The following is a 13,553-nucleotide window of genomic DNA, read 5'->3' as shown; positions in this document are numbered from 1 at the left end:
TAAAAATAAAGGGTGGAGATACATATGGAAGCCACTCATTTAACTAGTTATGCAATAAAATTAGACTTAGAAACTTTGGTCTAATTTTGTAACTACATGAAAAAATGTGACCACTTTAGGGAAAGTTAAATAGAGATCAAGAGATGCATGTATTAAAACTAGACTTAGAAACTTTGGTCTAACTTGCAACTACATGAAAAAATGTAGATTTGTAGGAAGATTTGAACTCTCTTTTATGTTGTTAATATAAAGTAAATAAGTTTCCTCTGTTTTTCTCAAATATGTGTGCTAGATTATATGAGATATTTTTTTCTACAAATATGATTTCCCCCCCTCTTTTTGAAGGTGGTATTATCAGAACTTTGATGGGCATATACCTTAATGTGGGCTCTCTCTAAGATATGTACAAACCTTATTTCAAATCTTAATGTGGACTCTCTCTAAGATATATATCTTATTTCAAATCTTAATGTGGACTCTCTCTAAGATATATACCTTATTTCAAATCTTAATGTGGGCACTCTCTAAGATATGTACAAGCCTTCAATATAGTTGTACAAGCTTTTAATATAGTTGTACAAGCCTTTAATATACCTTTTGTCAAACCTTAATATGGGTTCTATATAAACCTTTGTTAAGATATCTAGTGTGTGGATATGGATGACAAGATAACACCTCCACAATTATGCCATTGGTATGGTTGGTGAGATTATGGTTTATATACCGCCAATGTTTTATAAGTTGCATGGTTGGTGAGATTATGGTTTATATGTTGCCAGTGATTTATAGGTTGTATGACAACCACTTTGCTTTACTAGACTTATGGCATAGTTATAGTTTGAGCTTATGTTTTAGTAGTAGAGTAATTTCCCTCATAGTATGTATGTTTATCTTTATGTATGGTTGTAAAAGACGTAAGAAGAAAGAAGAAAATTCAGCCATTCATCTATGAAATATACTCTCAAATATTCATACTTAGGCAAGAAAATTGTAACTTAAATAGGAGTTGAACAATGGTGTGAATGATTATGTTCTTAAAATTAGAATCTTGGTGGACTCTATTGGAGATTGTAACATACCTGTCTTCATTAATAAAGAAATATCCATGTAATAGATGAATTTATGAGTTTTTATGGTATAAAAATCAATGATTTTATTAAATGAGCCATTTCTACTTAGAATCTTTAAATTTTGAGCCCAAATTTAGAATGATTTTACCCTAATATAGGATTTTACAGTATCTAAAATGGACACCGGATCAAGCTTATACGCGAATTTTGGTTATTTTTTAGTTAAAAAACGATGACCTTTAAACCTTAATAAATGCACGACCGGGTGTCCAATTGATGAACCGTTTGCACCCCAACGACCAGGGGAACATCCCGGACAAAATTTTTTTTGCCCCCGGCAGCCCGGTACACGCAAATCGAGGTCGACGCCCCAAATTTGGGGACCCCGTCCCAAAAAAGGACCGTACACACTCACGAGGGTGCTCGTACAACAATGGCCGCACAAGAACTAAAGGTCGGCCACCCACTGTGTGGTCCACACACACCGCTACGTGGACACCCATGTTGCCTCTGACCAAATAAGGTACATGCGTACCACTCCTTTCCCTGTTAACCACCACCATACCTTTCCCCTAGGCCCATGTAGGCCACTGATCCACATCCTTTGATGGTACACCGTCCTTTCGATCGTACTTTATGTAGTGTCCACTCCCGTACCCCACAGCTATATAAACCCCCGGTGTGCTCCATGGCCAGTACGCATTCCTGCGTAGCCTATACTCTGCATAAGGCCGTGTCGTCGTTAGTACCACCCTTCTGTCCCTGCAGTGTACTTGTTGTAGTACAGCCGTCCCGTGCTGCCGCCCCTCTCAACCCCCCCTCATCTGCCACTTTTCAGATAAGCCAACTTTCCTCAAGCCCACCCTTGTTAGGAGACAATGTTTTTACACCCCCCCCATGTGGAGAGGCTTACAGCAGCATCCCTCTTCCCTCAACAAAACGTTTTTGCCTTTTTTGCTCATATAGTAGCGAGCAAACGATCTCGGAATTCAGATCTGACTAAAGCATTACGACTACGACAACGCGCGCTACAAGGCGACGTCCAAGATGGCCCCATCCTGAAAATGCCAAAATATTACCTGGGGAGGAGTATGCAACAATGAGATTGGAGAATATGCTCCTAATGCGGCTCCAACCCTCTCGTTACAAGCTCCTCAAGGAAATGGTGGCTAGGTTAGCTTGGTTATCTTTTAAAGAAGAGTTCTTCTTTAATATTAATGTCAATAAATGAAGAAAGAAAATGTGTATCTTTTCCTTTGAAAAAATTGTATGAAGCCATGATTTGAAGTGATGCTGTATTCAATGAATTGTATTGAAATTGTTATCTTTAAGAGAAAGAGTGCAAGTTTTTCCTGGCTTCGACGCTAACTCCGTTCCGTGCTTGTGTAGCCGGGCGGCATTGTTTTAGCAAAGCCCGAGATTGGCCCAAGGTATCCCTCATACCATTAGGAGAATAAGGTTCGTCGATTGAGGCGAGAGATTGTGACGCTGTCTAGTTCTGAGGGCCTAGGCTAGTGCAGTGAATAAGCCCACCCTAGTGCGTAGACATCCCTCTGAGGGGTGGGAGGATCGAGCGACGAAGAGCTTGAGAGGGTGACAGAGGCCGCGGCTTGAGTCCTCGCCAGCGGGCCGACGACGAGGTGTATGGTCCCATAGGGTTTTGCCCAGCATGTAGAGGCTGGAAGGCTGAATTCTAGATCATCGGCAGTATAAAGGAAAAGAATAAGAGAGCCGGTTTGGCTTGTATGGAATTGATTCATGTATAAATTATATATATATATAAATCTTGTCTTTGGCATTATTGTATTGTGGAAAAAGGTTGTTTTAACAAACCTTGTGAAAAGGGTCTTAATCAAGGAACATGTTTTTTTATGTCAAACAGTGTGGTAGGATTAATTAGAAAACAAAATTGATGCGTGAGTAGGGTGGAAAGTGGGAGGATGTAATGCCCCGACGGCGGCAGCATCCTACGGAAGGGTGGACTCGATTAGTCGGGTAGTTTTCCAACAGATTACGTGAAAGCCCTACGCTAGATAAATAGGTTCACGAGCAATTCTATTCTAGGAGACTAGGCCAATGGCTGTGCCTTGCATGGAAGAGGAAAAAAGCGTTGTCCCTAGGAATCAAGACTAGTAGTTGCCCAAATTATTATCAATTACCCTATGGGTGATTTGATTTTTAGAAGATCACGCTCCTCGGGATAGGACTAGGCCTTACCTATGAATCGTATCCTTGAATCTCTGCATGGTCAAGGTGTCGATGAGTAGGAAATTTTCTCCAAGTTAAGACTTAGTCGACTATCTTAAGTGTTTCCCCTATTTTGGAAGGGGGGAACCTTACAAAGATTTTATTGATTGATGATGATAAACTAGTCTTATTTATTATTTCTCTCTTGTTAGAATGAGAGACTCAAAATGAAAGTTCATCATCCTCGCATAGCACCGAACATGGTTTCTACACAAGAAGAGGTAGAGATCAAAATAGAGAAGGTCATCACAGCAGTGGTAGAATCAATAACATAAAGCATCACTCGAGGTACATATGTTTGAACTATGCTTGAAATTCAGGATAGAGGAAGCTCTAGAGCAAGAGAATGTTGGAATAATAAGGGAAGGAAAAACATGAACTGTTACTACTATGGTAATCTTGGACACATGCAAAACGATTAAAAAAAGAAGAAGGAAGACATTTCTAAAGTTGTATCAATGAATTTATGTAGCCATTGAATATGTGATGAATTCCATGGATGCTACTCCATGTGATGATGTATGGTATGTAGATTTAGGTGCTTCAAACCATATGACCAGCCATGGTGAATGGTTTGAAAGCATAAAGCCTATTAGTTTACTACATGTGTAGCTATTACAATTGATGGAACTACACATGAAATTGAATACTTGGGTAATGTGCCGTTGAAGATGCTAAATGGGAATATAAAGTCTTAGTGATGTATTGCATGTGTCTACCATCACTACTACTAAGAGTTTGGTATTTGTTGGTTAAATGGTTGAAAGTGGTTTGCATGTGAAATTTAATCATCTTGGATGTTTTGTTGAGGATTTCTTGAATGTTTGTAACCCTTTTTCCAAAGGTAAAAAGGATGGTAGACTATTTACATTGAATGTTTCTATGCTTAAGGATTTCTTTAATGGTTGTTGTAAGCCTCTTTCCAAAGATAAAAAGGATGGTAGACTATTTACATTGAATGTGTCTATTCTTGAGCTTAAGTCAAGCACATTTTTTCAATACATGCATATTGTTGTTGTGGCAGATATTGAGATGTGGCATAAATGGATTAGCCATGTCAATTATTAAAGATTGAGAGAAATGCAAACAAAAGGCATTGTTGTAGTTTTACGTACTTTCAAAGTAGAAAGGCCATTGTGCTTGCAGCTTGCAAGCTCGATTGGCATATTCCCTAGTAAAGAGAATATGAGTAATAATGCTCTTGATACATATAGATGTATGAGCACCCACTAAATCTATTCGACTATACTGTCTCTTTTATTAATGATCACACCAAAAAAGTGCAGATCTATTTTATGAAGCAACAATCTAAAATCTTTAAGCACTTTGAAGAGTTCAAGAGCATGGTACATAAGTAAACATGGGATGTACATAAAACGTTCAAGGTCAGATGGAGGTGGAGAATATGTATCCAAGGAGTTTGATGTATTTTTTTAAGTCACATAGATTGTTCTACTACTACTGAGTACACCCCACATCTATATGGAGTACAAAAAGGAAAATTTGAGGCACAACTGAAGTTGCTCAAGCTATGATGAGTACACGAGGAGACTATGATGGTGAGGAGACATTTAGAACAGTTTTTGAAATGGCAACAGTGAGGCATGTGGTTGCATATTAGCAGCTCTTCATGGATGATCTTCACATCAAATGGATGTAAGGATTTTTTGAATCGAGAGCTTTATGAAAATGTACACATGGAACAACCACCAGGCTATGTTTATCTACAGTTTCCACATAAAGTATGTAAGCTCAAGAAAGCCTTGTACAACTTGACATAGGCATCTAGAGCTTGATTTGATAGGAGCAAGTATTTATTGAGCATAGTATTCATACTAGCTAATGTTGATTGAGAATAAGATTCATAATAGCTAATGTATACATGGAATAAGATTCACAATAGCTAATGTTGATTGAGAATAAGATTCACAATAGCTAATGTATACATGGAACAACCACCAGATTATGTTATTGAGCATAAGATTCACAATAGCTAATGTATAAATGGAATAACCACTAGGCTATGTTATTGAGCATAAGATTCACAATAGCTAATGTATACATGGAACAACAACCATGCTATGTTATAGTTTCCACATAAAGCATGTAAGCTCAAGAAAGCCTTGTACAACTTGAAATAGGCACCTAGAGCTTGGTTTGATAGGATTAGCATTGAGCATAAGATTAACAAGGGCTAATGTTGATTGAGCATAAGATTAACAAGGGCTAATGTTGATTGAGCATAAGATTCACAATAGCTAATGTTGATCGTGCATAGGATTAGCATTGAGCATAAGATTTACAAAAGCTAATGTTGATTTTTCACTCTATGTGAAGAATAAGTGATGTTAGGATTACATTCTCAGTGATTTATATTCTTGGATATGTTAGTATTTTTCACTCTATGTTGAGTAATGAAGCCGAAATATTTCTTGGGCATAGAAGTGTTTAAGGCAAAACATGGCATATAGATGTTCTAGAAGTAATATGGGATTGATATATTGGAAAAATATGGTATGATAGTTTGTAAGCTAGTCCATTGGAATAAAATTTGAAATTACAGTTAATGAGGGTGAATTGTTGGAGGATTCTACTATGTATCAAAAGATAGTAGGAACCTTGATCTAATGACTATTACTACTGAATTTGAGTTATCTAGTTGGTATAGTTAGTTAGTTCATGTAGACTCCTTGAAAGCTACACCTTGATATAGTGAGACGGGAGACATTAATTTGTCTTGTTGGAAACCCTAAGAAGAGGAGTGCATCAAGATGGAATGCATGAAGGGTTTATTCTCTTCGGAGAAAGGAGGTACCTTGAATCATCTTCACTTTCAAATGATAGTAACATTGATGTCCCCATCTCAAATCAGTGTAGGAAAGCTCGTTGAAAACTATATGGGCTGGGACCAGAAGGAGGACTTGTAATGTGCAAAGGTTTGCATCAATTAGGATGCATACGTTCAACGGCATGCTTAGCTATTGCATGAAGGACTTGCATGGGACACATTTCAAATTTTTCTGCCATAATATGTCTACAAAAGAGATCACATGAGGATGTCAATTGTATGCCTTGTACGGGCAAGGAGATTTGAAGAAGAAGAAGGTGTGCCTATCGCTCGCCAATCTTTTTGAAAGGGCATACCTTTTCATGGATAACTACATTTCTAATTGACTTGGTGATATTTTGTCTATTGAAGATGGTTAGGACTGGCAAAGTATTATCTAGCAGCTTCAAGGATAATACCAAAGATTGGAAATGGTATAGATCGTGGAAGGTCTTTTGCAATATGGAAAGTACTGAAAATACCCCATCTCACTTAGTGTCTTGATATAGATGAGATCTTTTTCATAGATGCCTCTGGAGTCAGATACTTTAATGCTTACAATTCAGCTCATTAGCAACAACGAAATGATGATGATGTACAAAAAGTCTCGGATGAAGACGATTCACCAAATATGGGAGCTCCTGGTACTGGGAATAACCCCATCATTATAGATGAGCACCATGATGATCAAATTATATTGCCAACTTTCTTTCTGTTTGAGAGAAAATTGAAAATTTCAAGAGAAATTGTTGATGGTGATGAGTTCATCCCAAAAATGAGTGCTTCGTTTGATTCACTCTATAGTATTTGTATTGTTCATGTATAAATTGCTTTAAACACTTTTTTGTATACACAGCTTTTCCTTTCCATCTATATGCAATAGTAAAAAAACATTTCTCTTCCTTCTTTTTTAAAAATTTGCACACTTAAATTTTTTTCCTCAATCGTAATCATTTTGTTCCCATTTGAATGCTAGTTTTTTTTGGTTCCCTGGTTATCTTCTACCTAAAGCATGTGAATGTGTGAGGGCTTGTGTGGAGTTTAGTATATCTATTAGTTTTTTACAAGGTATGCACCTTATGGTATTCTCATTTAAATGGGTGAATATGCACACCAAACACATGAACTACACATGCAACCTTAGGAGATCCAAAATTCCCCAAAAGGAGCTTCAAAAGGGTCAATGAACGAATTGGTTCTTCTTTTAGATCAAAGGCTAAAAAATAGACCTGATTTTAACACCAAGACAATACTAGACCCAAAGGAGCATCAAGATCTTACATGCATCAACCATTGCACAATCTATACGTACGTTTGTGTAATTGAGTGTTGTATAAGGTAATCTAGAGAACTATAGGCCACTATAAGCCCTATTTTAGGAAGTAATATGTATAAGGTCATCGAGGTTACAAACATGTAGGGATGCACTAGGGTAGAGAGTAAGTGCATGCTAGTGATGGGAGATTTCAATGCTTAGAGGCAAAGCTCTATGAGAATGCAAAGCAAGGGAGCATAAAGGGGGGACACCCAAAAAGGTAGATAAGATTTTGGGCAAGTTCACTACAATTTTAGTCATTATCTACAAAATCTTATAGAATTTTAATAATGTGTTTTTCCACCGTTTGGTCAATCAAAGCCCCTTCTCACATGCCCAACCTTAAGACTAGTCTAGGGCTGCCTATGGGTTGCAAACAAGCTCTGGAACCCACCCAAAGCCGTAGCTCTTTTGCCCATGCTCAAAATTGCCCCAGATCTGCCCTTTCTACACATTGTAAAACTTCCTTCATTTGTTATCAGCATGTCTTTTTCATAGGTCTTTGCACCATTACATTTTTAAAAAAAGCTCAAATGTTTCAAATAGAGCTCAAAAGGCATGTATCTCTAATATACAACACATGCACATGTGGACTAATGCATGTGGCATCCCCTCTTGCTTACCTTCAAAGAGAAGGTCCAGAACATCAGCTTTAACATCTCTCCCAAGTGAGTTTAAGTTGCTTTAATCAAATACATCACCAAGTCTTTGATCTAGAACAAGAATCAATTATCCTAGTGTCAAAACATTTACATGAATGACAAAGACTCACCAAAAGGGGTAGCCATAACATGCAAGAGACAAAGGATACCTGAAAGTAAATATGGCTACAATTCATATTTTAAAGAAGGATAAGATTCCAATTTCTTGATGACTCCTAAGTAATCAAAAGTCTCTTTATCTAACAAACTTGAATTTCATGCTGGATTAGCACTAACTACTCTTGCAACACAACCAACTGCATGCAAATCTTAGGAGTTGGGAAATTAGATGTGACTAATCATGGTGATAAACACTAGCAAAAATCTAGGTTACATTACCCGAATCATCTAAAAAAGGCGACCAGTAAAGGTTTGTAGGCATATATATTGCCCAGCTAGCTACAGTTTCTTTTTAAGTATTTTCCATTTCTTCCAAAGGATTGGCTACATCTAGTACAAGAATACTGATAAATGTATACATATTCACACAAACAACCATCTTTTCTTATCTTATGCCATTCTTGTAGAATTACCTAAGGTTGAGGATACTTTATAGCCTACTCCACCTGACATCTGTGAGGTTCCATGCAACACCTTCTTAAATCATTCCAGTATTTCCATACTAATGATGCAAGAGGGCATCACACAAAGTACAACAATGCTTTCGTTCAAGAACCCAAAAAAGCTACAAATGTTGAAACACCACATGAGCATTCCTGGTGGAAACCTTCCATCAACATGCAGCAATTCCGATGCCCATTGAGCTCTAGAAAAGGATAAAAACAAGTTCTTGTGTCAATACTTGCATGCTATAGCTCATAGTTCCCCTAGCAATGGTGCTCTTCAGCTTGATTCACATTTAGTAGTGTAATGACATCCATCTTTAAAAATAGGAGAATTGCAGCATGGGCAGGAACTTAGCATGCAGCCCCATTCCATGCGATAATGCCATCCCAAACAAGCAGGGCATCATCCTTCAAAAAATTTACCATCATTATCTATGGTTACATTTGTGAATAACAAAGTTGCAAAGCAGAAAGCCAGTAAAGGACTCCCAAAACCTGGATAACGTTAGTTAGTAGAAGAAAAAGCTGATTTGTCCATACACTATTCGTAGCTGCAACTATCACTATCCTTGCTCTTCTCAAGATGGCAGAGCTGTCGAAGCTTTGTGGGAACATACCAGATGCGGAGCTTCTCATTCCTGACAAAAACGCCTTCAATATCCCAACCATTGTCCCTGGCCATTTCTACCAATGGATAGTAACAAGCTTGCCGCCATGCACCCACATTCTCCCCCCGTTCTTTGAACAACTTTCTCAAGAAATTGGATTTCTCCTTGTCTAGGCAATGCAAAGCATAGCAATGTACATAGTGTCTCATCTTTGGTTTGTTGATGTAGCTGGCACCTTTAAGCTTGGCATGTCGAAATACTTGGTTCGTCACCTGAAGGCCAAAACTGGACATTAACTGACCTGGACATTCCCTCCAAACATCATAAGAGAGTCAAATCCTCTCAAAAGCCTTTAGTGCAACAAAGGAAATTTTAGTACCCCCAAGGGAGTCCTTAAATCTCTAAAAAAAAGACTCCCTTGGGGTTGGGGGAACTCATTAAGGGGATTTTGGGACTTAAGGGTACCCAAATTCCCTTCATTATTTGTGGACATAATACCAAACATTAACTACTAGCATGCATTTAAACGCAATCCTTTTTGAGTAGTTCCACAAAAGTTTTGCCTAAAACTATAACTTATGTAATGGGCATTACCAGTGATATACCTTCGTAGGGCACTTTTCCCCCCTTTCTCTTGAGATCTGTTGCACTTCATCTAAGAACCTTGCACACTGTTCATAGAGATCAAAGAGGTAATCTAAGCCATTCTTCTTCCCCCTTGCCACTTCACCAGGCTCCGTTACTATGAAAGGATGCTCCCTTGTCCTGTCGTCCCCATCCTCACCAGGTTCTCGAGATAGCCTCCGCTTTTGTTTCTTTCTTGCTAGTTTCCGCCCCTCGTTGTCACTACTCGGTTCGGGTATAGCCAGAAGCCCTGGAGGACCAAACTGTGCATGACTGTGCTCTTGTTGGGCATGTTCCTTTGAGTTTAGATTCAAAGGGCCATTGGCGGCAGCAGCATCGAGAAACATCATACCATTGTCTCCTCTTTGCTCCCTAGTGCCTGCAAAAAATTCTCAGCCTTTTACCTACCCTTGCATAGGACAACATGTTCCTATTTTATCAAAGTTTGAAATGATTGATTTACCCTCTGCAGAAGTTGCAACCATGCCACTATCATCTGATTTGTGCTTCTTGCCATTCTTGGCAAGGTGTTGCAAGCGTTGCCGCTCCATCTCCTCCTCCTGCCGCTTCTTCTCAGCTCGGATTGCCGACTTCAGCCCATACTTCTCCCCGACAAGGAGCTCCATGTGATAGCCCTCCGTCATTGTCTTGATCACATCATCTATCTCTTGTTCCATCATGTTCACTAGAGTGCTAATGGTAAACCCCATTTCCATAACCTTAATTATGGTGGTCGTACGCACACCATAGTCTTTGAAGAGATCTTCTAGTAGTTTCAGCTGCTTAGAGTTGGTGGCAGCAGGGGGCAATGCCACCTCCATTGGTGGAACTTCTTTGCGAGGTATCACTCTTTGTTCCCACCGGAACAAAGACCCAGGAAACTGTTCAGGATCCAGCTTGGTATGAGTAGTAGAAGCTTATGAGCTGTGTAGGAACACAAAACTCCTTTATATCAAGGGGAAGATACTCCAAAGTCACAGTGTGTTGTGGTGCTTGGACACAGCTCCCCTGACAAGATAAAAAAGGACAATTTGGTCAAGTGCAGATAAAGGTTGTCTTCTACAATCCACCAAAAAAGTGCTGTAACACAAGATTAAGAGTACTGTGACAGAATGAGGACAAGTGAGTACAGCTCTAGAGATAAGGATCAAAGTGCATAATTGTGAGAACATGTGAAAAAGGCAAACCTATGCAGCAGGTAAAAACACTGCTAAAATTTGATTAATGCTGAAATTACAGAATTATGATAAGAAATGGAATGCACTGTTATGTGCAGCAGTTGAAATCTCAAGTGGGTTAAGGAGTGAAGTGGCAAAACAGTTCTTATGATGCAATCAGGCCAAGGCTATGGAAGTAGGTTGTCTTCTGCAATCAAGCAAGAGATACAGATAAGCGAGCAAAGAGACTGGCAGAAATGCACAATCGGGTCAAGAAGTTGAAAACCCACAGTCGGGTTAAGAGGTCGAGACTCCATTCAACAATTGGGTCAGTGGCAGAAACACTGTATCTTCAACAAAGCAAAAAGGCAACGCAGAATCAAAAGAGAAGAATGTACCTGCGTCAAGGAAGAAACCAAAGGTTATCTTCTGCTGCCGATGCACAGTAACCCCAACTGTGTAGAAACCGTGTTTGCTGCTGCTGCTGCTGCAGGGAAACCCTAAATAGCAGAGGCCTTTCTAAACGCTAAGATGAGATAACAACCTGCGAGGAGAGAGAAAGAAAGAGCAGAATCAAAGCTTTAATTCGAAAGCGAACCAAGACCAATGCAAATCCACATCGCTTAACGGTTCCCAAAAGCACGAACAGGCTACAGCAGTAAAGCCCACTTCACCTGTTTCCCTCGCAAGTTCGAAACCCTAGCAGGCTCCATTAAAGAGACGGTTCCGCAAGTTCCAAACCCTTGGGCAGCCCAGTTCCCGGGGAGGAAATCTATGATTCGGAGGATAAAATCGAGGCTTTAGTTGCTGCAAGAACCGCTTCTGTGGGAGAACCGAAAGTCCAGCGTGTAAAGGGGGGGACGAGGGCATGCATTCAGTTATCCAAAATCTCTTTCGATGCACAAACAAAGAGCATACTGTTGTCCATCTGCCTATCCTTTCAAAGTACAAAAACGCATGCCCTTCTGCAGACGCCTGCAGGCGCTGCCCTGCTGGCCCATACTTATGGGCTTTAGAGCATAGAGAGAGACACACAGGATGGCATGGATTGATTGCTGTATGGGCTTTATCCCCCCCCCCCCCCCCCCCCACCCACACACACACACACACACACACTCTCTCTCTCTCTCTCTCTCTCTCTCTCTGTGCTGCCTTACAAGTCGCAACAAGTTCCAATGCTTCTAAACTTCTAACAAACTGACCTTACCCTTACCATGACATCTAACCTTCCCTCATTCAATTCAGAGAACCCAAATAATGCGCCTCCAGCTCCCGAGTCCCACCATCATCATACCTTTCCCAAGGTTTTCACAGTTCTGGTCCGTGAGTTCCATTGAATGCCTCCAAACATCCATGAAAAATGACACATTCTCAGAAGAGCCAGTCCTGGAGTCCACCATGGCGCCACACCATTACCTTGTCCACTGGACATGAATATATATATTTCTTATTATTCTAACACATTTCACATTCACATTGGAATTTAGAAAGCACCATGGATGGGTGAATTCTAATCCATTCACATAAAATGCACACGAGCACTTCTCCAAGGAAGCCCATGCTTATAGAGTTCTGTCATATGCTAAAGAAGGTGCACAAATGTGACGTTTTAGATTGTCCCAACCCTACAACATCATGGACTTGCTTTTTTTATGGGAGGATACATGGTTTTCACTCTTTGGTAGATAACTTTCCTCCATAAGACATTTTAAAGCCCGGGCACAAAAGTGATACATCATACAACTTCTAGTCGCACCAAAATTTGTGGGGCTAATTGGAAAGTATGGTGCCTAGAAAGTTGGGTACCATCACATAACGACAACCATCATAAGGACAACCACGTGGTCACAAAAATATGTAAGGTTGTCTTATTCTAGTCTATTCCACGACACCTAACTTTGTAGAAGTTGTCTATGTATTTGAGTGCGCGCACATGAAGGAGCAAGGCAAACCATGATTGAGATTAAAGTGTACACTTGAACTTGTTGTATGTGAGACAACCATACATTTTGTGGTGAGCAACTTTGTTTTAACCACCCACAAATCTAAAACATTCTTATCTGTGCTTTTATAAATCAATCCACTTGCCACATCTCATGAAACATGATTCTAAAAAGGAATTTATGAAGTGCCACATGGCCATTTCTTTAAAAGAAAATGATGTGATGGAATCCTTTTAAAAAACATAGTTTTATACATTCCATTATATTCTTGTCAAATTGGCTTGTAAAACATAATCCAAAACTAAAGATTTAGAGCACAGTAATCTCCAACAATAAGTGGTCCCTACTTTAGAACATGTATCAATCAATCAAATAGCTTCTAAAAAATATTGTAAACTTTTCCTAAGGTTCTTGAGCAAGCCTAAATAAATAAAAGATCTATGTAATCTTCTTTAAAGTTTGATCTTGTAATCTTGTATAGATGGAGGGGGAGCA

At 39.3% G+C, this 13,553-nt stretch overlaps 1 protein-coding gene across 3 annotated transcripts; it reads right to left on the bottom strand.

Moving 5' to 3' along the window:
- Positions 1–8,757: 8,757 nt before the first annotated feature.
- On the bottom strand, positions 8,758–12,531 carry LOC147636871 (floricaula/leafy-like protein FL1). Of its 3 annotated transcripts, none has more exons than XM_086800442.1 (5): positions 11,790–12,531; positions 11,514–11,659; positions 10,422–10,966; positions 9,940–10,337; positions 8,758–9,606 (listed from the first exon to the last, which is right to left on the bottom strand). In XM_086800442.1, the coding sequence occupies exons 3-5, from the start codon at positions 10,777–10,779 to the stop codon at positions 9,268–9,270; spliced, it is 1,095 nt and encodes a 364-aa protein (XP_086656568.1). In that variant the 5' UTR covers positions 10,780–10,966; positions 11,514–11,659; positions 11,790–12,531; the 3' UTR covers positions 8,758–9,267. The 3 variants fall into 3 exon arrangements, with proteins under 3 accessions (XP_086656568.1, XP_086656570.1, XP_086656569.1); XM_086800444.1 differs by having other exon boundaries at positions 8,811–9,635; positions 11,790–12,155; XM_086800443.1 differs by having other exon boundaries at positions 8,935–9,606; positions 9,929–10,337; positions 11,790–12,155.
- Positions 12,532–13,553: the final 1,022 nt, after the last annotated feature.

The sequence above is a fragment of the Cibotium barometz genome, chromosome 7 (assembly GCF_041138505.1).
Source record: "Cibotium barometz isolate CiBa-2024 chromosome 7, ASM4113850v1, whole genome shotgun sequence".
Classification (NCBI taxonomy): Eukaryota; Viridiplantae; Streptophyta; class Polypodiopsida; order Cyatheales; family Cibotiaceae; genus Cibotium; species Cibotium barometz.
Note: the sequence above shows the minus strand (reverse complement) of the source record. Positions and strands in the feature narration are given on the sequence as shown.